The 9,646-nt window shown below is 36.5% G+C and overlaps 1 protein-coding gene across 1 annotated transcript; it reads right to left on the bottom strand.

Moving 5' to 3' along the window:
• Window positions 1-29: 29 nt before the first annotated feature.
• LOC103472655 (gastrula zinc finger protein XlCGF71.1-like) lies at window positions 30-9,332 on the bottom strand (the record flags this gene model as incomplete). Its single annotated transcript, XM_017307428.1, has 2 exons — window positions 8,759-9,332; window positions 30-556 (listed from the first exon to the last, which is right to left on the bottom strand). Coding segments are annotated over exons 1-2 (591 nt in total), but the record flags the coding sequence as incomplete, so codon positions are not given.
• Window positions 9,333-9,646: the final 314 nt, after the last annotated feature.

Genomic DNA, 9,646 nt, shown 5'->3' with positions numbered 1-9,646 from the left:
CTAAAACCTTTTCCACAGTTCACACATGAAAACGGCTTTTCACTATTGTGAATCATCATGTGTTCAGTTAAATTCGRTTTTTGACTAAAACTTTTTCCACAGGTCACACAGGAAAACGGCTTTTCACCTGTATGAGTTCTCATGTGAGCATCAAAAATAGATTTGAAAGGGAAATGCTTTTCACAGGTCACACATAAGAAAGGTTTTCGTCTTTCCTGATTTTGGTCCTCAGCTTCAGCAGCTTCCTGGAAGATGACTTGGTTCCTGTTTGGTTCTGATTCAGTGTGGGATGTTTGCTCATCAACAGGAACCACCATGCAGGTATCAGTCTCCTGTTTCAGATCAACCTGTTCTTCACCCTGACTGCAGCAAACTTCTTCCTCTTCCACTTTTATCTGCTGATGTTCTAGATCTTCCTGCTCTTCTTTTATCTGATGATCTTCTGGTTCTTCCTGTTCTTGCTTCACCTGCAGAGGTTCTAACTCCTCCTGGTCCAGAGTGGATCTCCTCTCCTGGTTCCATAGCTCCTCATTGTAAATGTTATGTTGCAGGCAATCTGGACAAGAAAACAGAAAAAAGAAGATATGTTTATTTTATTAAAGTAAATGAGAGAAGACTTTCATTGTCTATTACAGAAATCACAAAATGACCAGATTGAAGAAAAAAAATCACTTTTACTCATTTCAAAACAGACRCCCAAACTAATTTGGGCATTATTGTTAATTAAAAGTACATTTTATTATTTTTAGGTATTATGTTGAAGGTATTCTTTATTTTTATTTCTCGTTCACTTTATATTTTGGTTTATTTGTATGATTGTTTATTTTATTTATTGCTATTTACTTCTCTAAGGTAGACAGGAAGAACTGTGAGTCCATTTTCTATAAATGTATGGACTGGTACAGGACCAGCATGCACTGGATTGGGCCAGTCGTTTTCCATCAGAGCAGGAGAGAAGTAAAACCAATGACAAATTTTATCTTTATTTGCTCACCAAATTGGATAAAAATAAACCATAAAAGACACCTTCTAGTTGTTTGGACATTGGATTTCTTTTGCCTGCGTATTACATTACATTGCTTATAACATTCTAAAAATATATGCTGTACTGTTTCCATTTGTTCACAATAACAACAACTTGTATTATGTTTATTAATTATCTTAAGAATACCATTTAATCCTGTATGTCCAAATCTTATTCTGGATATAATATCTTCTTTTTTATTTCTATTAACTTTCCTAAATTCTCCAACTTTTTTGATACTATAATAAAACCTAGCACTACCTCCTGCATCCCATTGTTTTTGCCATTTGTTCTCAATATACATTTTTATAATATCCTTCATCTAATTTTTTACTTATTTTAATATTTACATCAACGATTTAATTTTTTGCAGCACTTTTAGCAAAACTATCAGCCGACTCATTTCCTACCACACCAGTGTGGGCAGAAATCCGTACTAGTTTAAACTGAGATACATAATTTTTAATCTAAAATTAAAATTAATCTAAAATTAAACTGAGTGAACGCCTTCTGAAGTTACGTCTTGAATGCTTATTAACGCTTGAATCTGAACAAATTATAACCGTTTTCTCTCGCCCTTCTGTATGTACTATCAATTTATCTGTTATTCTTCATTTCTCATGATATTTAAATCTGGAATGACAAACGATATGCCTACTGTAACATTTTACTAATTTCTACACTTAATTAATTTATCGGTTTACTTAAACATTAGCCTGCATCCAAACGGTGGTGTTTCCTACCGATCCGGTGTAAAATTATCCGGGGAGTCAGCAGTCTGCGCTGATCATCCATCTCTTCCTCCGATTTGACGATGATTCCTTTAAACTGTGTGAGTTTCTTCAGCAGGATTAACCGCTTGCTGAGAAACTCGTTTGGATTAACACTCGAACATTAAACAAAGCAGCGCCATCTTTTCCCTCCTCCGCTTTCTCTTTTTCTTCCGGGTGTTATGACTGTCGGCATTCATATCGTTGCATTACCGCCACCTTGTGGTGCATACGAGCATCGCATCTACATAGTTCTCATACAGTGCGAGTTGTATGAAAACAGTGAAACACACCGGGGAGGGAGATTAGTGACTGGGGATGATTCTGGCAGCAGCACATAGCTCATTTATGGGTTTCTTACAGGCTGAGCTACCAACCAGTACCGGCTGGTGGCTCAGGTGGTTCTTACCAGCCGCCAGGGCTACTGGTCTGAGGTAGCCTCTGGTTCTTGGGATTTTGGGGGCGTATTGGATCATTTCAGTGGAACAAAAACACAAAAAGAGGAAATCTGGGTTTGCACTATAGTTACAATATTTAACCCGTAGTGCACTACGGTATAAATGTCATTACTCTCTTTAATCCTAAAATTATTTAATAGTTTTTTCATATAATATATATATCAAAATTATTATATTGTACCTTTGTAAGCGATATTATGCAACACTCTGCACTTAAACTCAAACATTCCTGCAATTTTTAAGCCATTAAACACAGACGTATTAGGTAAATTAGTTTCAGCATTTAAAGAAAGTAACCTTTAATAAGACAGCTGCAGCAAAAAAAGAGAAAAACAGTACAACCAAGACAAGATACACATCAAATTATTGAAGACAATAATCACTTACTATGTACAATCAAAAATAATAAATGCATAAAAACATTTACAGTGAATATTACATTTTCTGTTAAGTTCAAAGGTATTTTAATTCATGCGAAAAGCTTTTACATACCTAAAATAAGGCTGGTTAAAATGTGAAAAATGACAGCATTAGTTTCAATCTAGTTTTGCTTTAAACCTGCTAAAGATTTTTTTTGTGTGTTAATATATTTGAGAATGCAAACCCACTAAGACGAAAAATTACAATTAGTGTACAAAAGTACTTTGTATATTTGGTTATACATGTATTAAAGTAAATCCCATCAAGCTCACTCACTCTGCATATAGTACAGAACAATACAAATCAATCCCTTCAGTCCAATCTTATTAGAACGTTCTGGAAAGGAGTCCATGTCCGGTCAAACTCTCCTAATGTCTCCCATATTGAATGGAGAAGTCTTTCAGGGATGTAGAATGACAGCAGCAAATAGATCAACATTTGTGTATTAGACTCCTTAGATTTACAGTTTTAAGCATGAACTTTATCACTGCAGAATATGCCAGCAAAAGACAAACTATCGCTCAGAGATGCACATATCTAAGTATCCAGATGTCAAGATCCAAACCATCACATTTAATACATTAAACAATTTCTTCATTTTAACAACAAGAAAGTCCTTCAGTCCATAACTACATTTATCCAAATGACTTTTATAATGAACTTTAACACAGCTCACACATGAAAAACACTTCTACGGCTTCTCACCAGTGTGACTTCTCATGTGACGTATTAAAGTCCGTTTTTGACAAAAACGTTTACCACAGGTCACACATGAAAACGGCTTTTCACCTGTGTGATTCCTCATGTGCTCATTAATATGATGTTTTAGACGAAAACACTTCCCACAGATCACACACACAAAAGGCTTTCCACCTGTGTGAATCATCATGTGCTGAGTTAAAACTCGTTTTCCACAAAAACATTTTCCACAGGTCTCACATGAAAATGGCTTTTCACCCGTATGAGTCCTCATGTGAACATTGAGAGTACATTTTAAAACAAAACGCTTTTCACAGATCACACACACAAAAGGCTTATCACTTGTGTGAATCTTCATGTGCTCTGTTAAATAATATTTTAGACGAAAGCTTTTTCCGCAGGTCTCACACGAGAAGGGATTGTCACCGGTGTGAATCGTCATGTGCTTAGTTAATTGACATTTTTGACGAAAGCACTTTCCACAGTGCACACACGAAAAAGGCTTTTCCCCTGTGTGAATCGTCATGTGCTTAGTTAAATTACATTTTAGACGAAAACATTTTCCACAGGTCACACATGTAAACGGCTTCTCACCAGTGTGAATCGTCATGTGATCAGTTAAAGTCTGTTTCTTACCAAAACCCTGTCCACAAGTCACGCACAGAAAAGGCTTTTCACCGGTGTGACTCCTAATGTGACAAATTAAAGTCCGTCTTACAGGAAAGCTTTTACCACAGGTCCCACATGAAAACGGCTTTTCACCAGTATGAGTTCTCAGGTGAGCACTGAGAGCAGATTTTAAAGTGAACCGTTTTTCACAGATCTCACACATAAACGATTTTTCAACTTTGTGAATCATCATGTGCTGAGTTAAAAGCTGTTTTTGATGAAAACCTTTACCACAGGCCTCGCATGAAAACGGCTTTTCACCTGTGTGAATCCTCATGTGCCGAGTTAAATGAGATTTTACTGTAAAACATTTTTCGCAGTTGAGACATGAAAACTTCTTTTCACCGGTGTGAATCGTCATGTGATAAGTTAATGTCCGCTTGTCACAAAAACTTTTACCACAGGCCTCACATGAAAACGGCTTTTCACCCGTATGAGATCTCATGTGAACATCGAGAGAATATTTTACAGTGAAACTTTTTCCACAGTTCACACAGGAAAAAGGCTTTTCACCTGTATGAGTTCTTGTGTGAACATTGAGAGCAGATTTTAAAGTGAAACGCCTGCTACAGATCACACAAATAAAAGGTTTTTCACCTTTGTGAATCATCATGTGCTGAGTTAAAAGTTGTTTTCGATGAAAACATTTTCCACAGGTCTCGCATGAAAACGGCTTTTCACCTGTGTGAATCCTCATGTGCAGAGTTAATTGAGATTTTACTTTAAAACATTTTTCACAGGTCACACATGAAAACGGCTTTTCACCCGTATGAGTTCTCATGTGAGCATCAAAAGCAGATTTGAAAGCGAAACACTTTTCACAGATGCCGCATGAGAAAGGTTTTCTTCTTCCCCGATTTTGGTTCTCAGCTTCAGCAGCTTCCTGGAAGATGACTTTGTCATCTTGTTTCACCTGCAGAGGTTCAAACTCGTCCTGGTCCAGAGTGGATCTCCACTCCTGGCTATGAACTTTATGTTCCAGGCAATCTGGATAAGAAAACAGAAAAAAAGAGGACTTGTTAACTTTATTGTTGTCCTCAATAAACATAAAATTTATTAAAGTAAATGACCGAAGATTTTCAGCTTGTAAGACTGAAAGGAACAAAATAACACTTGAAAATTCAAGAGTGCAGACAGACCGATCAGTTGACATTTGGAAAATTATCAAATGACCAGATTTTCATAAATTATTTATTTATTATGAAATCATTCAGTGTAAGCATTAATGTTATTTTTAGATCTTATTTATTTTTGAGCTATTCTTTATTTTTATTACTTTTAGATATGTTAATATTTATTTTTAGTCCACTTTATATTTTGGCGTTTATTTTTACAGTTTATTTGTATGTTGCCAATTGTTTTATATTATGTATTTATTATTATTAACTTTAGAACTGTGGGTCCATTTTCTATAAATAAAGGAACTGGTATAAGACCAGCATGCACTGGGTTGGCCTGTCGGTTTCCACCAGAGCAGGTGTCAGGTTCAAGCGCTAGACATTTATCACACACTGCAAAGAACAGAGACAAAGAGTCAGTAATGAGTTTCTTACTCGCGAGGAGAGTGCTCAGAGAAAGCTTCAGTTACAATCTCTGAACAAACACTCTGAAGTTTCTCTGCTCGCCTCGCTCTTTTATTAGATTAGGAACGCCCTAGTTACATGAAGTTTCAACAGCTAAGGGGGAGGGGAGCACACTCTGTTGAACCTTGGCACAGCAAACTCTTATCCATATAAGATAACTGAACAGCACATTCTCTTCGAGGCCGTTGGGGTGGGTTCCTGTTCTGCAGCTTATCTCAAGCAAAACACAGTTGTCTTCAAAGCAAGTTTCTACTGACACTTGCTTTGCACGCACTTTCTTCTATGTGGTTAGACTACTTCTGCAACACAAGAAGTGAACAAACAAGAACAAACAACAGCCTCCTAAAAGTGGCATAACACTATAAGCTTCATATAAGTAAGATTAAACAAATAATAATTCTAACAGCAGGAGAGGAAATAAAAGTTTTTTCTTTATTTGCTCGTCAAACTAGAAAAAATAAACCATAAAAGCAACCTTCAAGTCACCATTTTAAAATGATCCCAGTTTGCTTTCCCAAACTTCCATCTCCCCGCAGTTTTTACCTGGCCTTGCTCTGTATCTATTCCTACACTGACAAAAATTGGAAGCGTGATCACTCCCCATTGTGCATTCTTTAAATATTCTCCATCTGCAAATATTAGCAATAGATTAATAAAAAAAAAAAGCCAGATCAATGGCAGACTCCCTACCCCTTACAAAGTCCACCCGAATACCTACTCCATTATATAAAATGACCAATTCTTTTGCTTCAATCATCTCTTCTAAAATCCCTCCATTATAATCATCTTGATCTCCCCATAAAGTGCTATGTGCACTGAAGTCCCCACATCAAACCATTTTCCCTCTCCAGTGTTCTAGGACTGTTTCAAGTTTCAACTTTTCTAATTGTTTACTGGATTGTAATAATTTATTATTTTGATATTCTCATCATTTGTCCATATTTCTACAGCAGTAAGTTCCAAGTCTGATATTATTTGGAGCTGAATAAATGTTATGTTTTCCTTTATGAATATGGCACAACCTCCTCCACTCCCATTTATCCTGTCTTTACGTAAAACTGAGTAACCATGAATATTAAACTGCAATGATGGCTTGAGCCATGTTTCCTGAAAGCATATTATATCTGGTTTTGTATTTAGCTTATTAATGAAGCCTTTAAGATCCTGACCATTTGCTATTAGATGCGACCGTTCCATTGTAATATTAGAATTATGTGACAGTTTGAGAAGCCTCAGTTTCCTTCCTCCTATTCTTCTTCTTTGGAATTTTATGACTGTCGGCATTCACATTGTTGCATTACCGCCCCCTTCTGGATGATACGAGCATATCAGGTGAAGTATCTTGCCCGAGGACTCGACAACTGAGGTGGATGGTGGGGCGTGACTATCAGTGCTACCTGAAAATCCGCCCTACCTTGCGGTAATGCGCACATCGACGTTACGTCACATACTGCTTACTCAGCAGATTTCTTAAAAATACGTCCTACCTGTGGAAATTTTGTTTCATGTGTTTTATTTCATCGCAAATTACAGTAAGTTTTATTTAATTTGTTTTATACTGGGCTTTCATTAAGCCTTTCTGTTTTTAGGTTACATAACAGGCAGCTTCTAAATATATTTATAAGCTTTAATTTGCCGTCTACAAAGTCGTTAAACAAGTTATTGTTTGGCGGTTAATGAGGACAAAATGTGTTATGTGGKGTTTTTTGTCCCTATGCTTTAAAATATTTTAGTTTAATAACACTATTACTAAACTTTGTTAAATATATGTTTGTAGGAATACTATGCAAGATTGAAACAGTGTAATATTAGTGTACATTAATCATATCCTATCATTTCAGGTGCACAGTGATCTGTGCAGTTCAGTGGACACATTGTGGCTGCGCTGCATTTAATAAAGTCTGTCATACATGTTGGAGATATTTACTTTTTATTTCTATTACTTTGAACTTTGAGTTAAATTTTTGTGTTGTTTGTTTTATAATTTTTTTGTTTCTTTACTTTTATAAGTTAGATAAAAAGAACTGAGGGTGTCATGATATAAGATGAAGTGGATACAAATTACGAAAGGTGTAAAGTTCTGTTGATGATTTAATAAGAAAAGTCTCCAAAGTTGGAGTGAAATGAACATAATCCAAAAAACCAGGCCAACCAAGATGGTAGAGAAGCAGGAAGTTTAACAGGAGAAAACAAGTTGAGGTGACGAACTGAAACTGAGAGGCTTAAAGGGATCCAAGACTAGCTGAACATGTTGGCCTAAATATGTTTTCATTTTCATATTTACTAAAAAAAATGGCTGCTTGTGATACACCAAAACTCATAAATATTTCATAAAGTTTATATAATTTGGATGAAGACCGGACCGAACACTGAGCTATAGAAGGACTTGGTGGATCATTCAGTGTTAATTAATCTAGTTTCATTATTTAACAAGTGACATTAAATAATAAAACTAGAATAACCATGAAGGGCTGAACTAAAGTGAACTAGAACATAACTGGTTAAACAGAAAAGACAAAAAGTCCTAAACCAAGAACCCAGAATACTGACAGTGGGTCCATTTTCTATACGTTTAGGGACTGGTACAGGACCAGCATGCACTGGGTTGGGCCTGTGGGTTTTCACCAGAGCAGGAGAGGAAACAATGAAAACTTTGATCTTTGTTATTTGCTTGCTAAACTGGAAAAAATAAACCCTAAAAGCAATGTTCAAGCTTTTTGGACATTTTACTTCATACCTACGTACGAAGCATCACCTCAGTGCAGCAGTGGTTGGTTGGTTGGACTTTTATATTTGGTTTGACAAACAATCGTCACTACAATTTATTACATTTTACAGCTACTAACACCACTAGTATTGGTTTATGTTGCTTGTTTTACTAATCTTGCGCTGCATAGTTTATATTTCTCATGTTTTCAAAAGTAAGACTCAGTAGTTAAAGGAGGAGAGCCATAAAAAGGCCATCGGTTCTTTTCTCTCTACATAAATAAGCCTCTCACATACTTGTGATGTTTACATTCATTTATCTGATATCAAAACATTTATACAGGAGGGGAGCAGTTACTAAAATGATCCTCATACAGAAAGCTTCTATATTTAGATCTTAACTTTCATCCAATCGCTGGTGTTTCCTACCTATCCGGTGTAAAATTATCCGGGGAGTCCGGGAGAAATCCAGCAGTCTGCGCTGATCATCCATCTCTTCCTCCGACTTGACGACGATTCCTTTAAACTCTGTGAAAGTTTCTTCAGCAGGATTAACTTCTCGTTGAGAAACTCATTTAAACAAACTCTCGAAAATTCAACAAAAGAAGCCATGCGGCATCTTGTTGTTACGCCTCCTATTCTTCTTCTTTGGGATTTTATGACTGTCGGCATTTACATTGTTGCATTACCGCCCCCTTCTGGATAATACGTGCATATCGGGTGAAGTATCTTGCCTAAGGACCCAAGTAAAACTGTTTAATCTTTTGTTAACTTGTCGCAACCTGTTTTTCCGAGCCACCTTCAAACGCAACATGAACGCTGAGACGCTCGCGCTCATAGACATAATGTTATATTATGTCTATGCTCGCGCTGGGTTTACACCTGTGCGGCAGCGACGGAGACCTGCTGTTGCTGGGCGCTACGTAGGTGTGTTAGAATGGTGGTGTTACGTCAATCCGCGTTTCCCCATCAGATGCGGTTCTCCCTGCTTCTTCTTGCCGCCCCGCCCACGCGGTACAATACGCGCGTGCTCGTGCTGAGCACTGAGAAAGCATGCGCGTAGGGAACTACGGACACCGTGAAAGCTCAAACAATATGTTTCGGCAAAGTTGTCACTTTCTTCACGTTTTTGCGGGAAACTGATAATAATAACAATAACAACAACAACAACAACAATAACAACAACAACAATAATAATAGTAATAATAATAATAAATAATAGTGATGATAAAAACATATAAGTCACATATATATATATTATAATTATTATAAATGTATATATATGTTTAGTTATATATATACATATATATATTTATG

Source organism: Poecilia reticulata, linkage group LG11 (assembly GCF_000633615.1).
Source record: "Poecilia reticulata strain Guanapo linkage group LG11, Guppy_female_1.0+MT, whole genome shotgun sequence".
In the NCBI taxonomy this organism is placed as follows: domain Eukaryota; kingdom Metazoa; phylum Chordata; class Actinopteri; order Cyprinodontiformes; family Poeciliidae; genus Poecilia; species Poecilia reticulata.
Note: the sequence above shows the minus strand (reverse complement) of the source record. Positions and strands in the feature narration are given on the sequence as shown.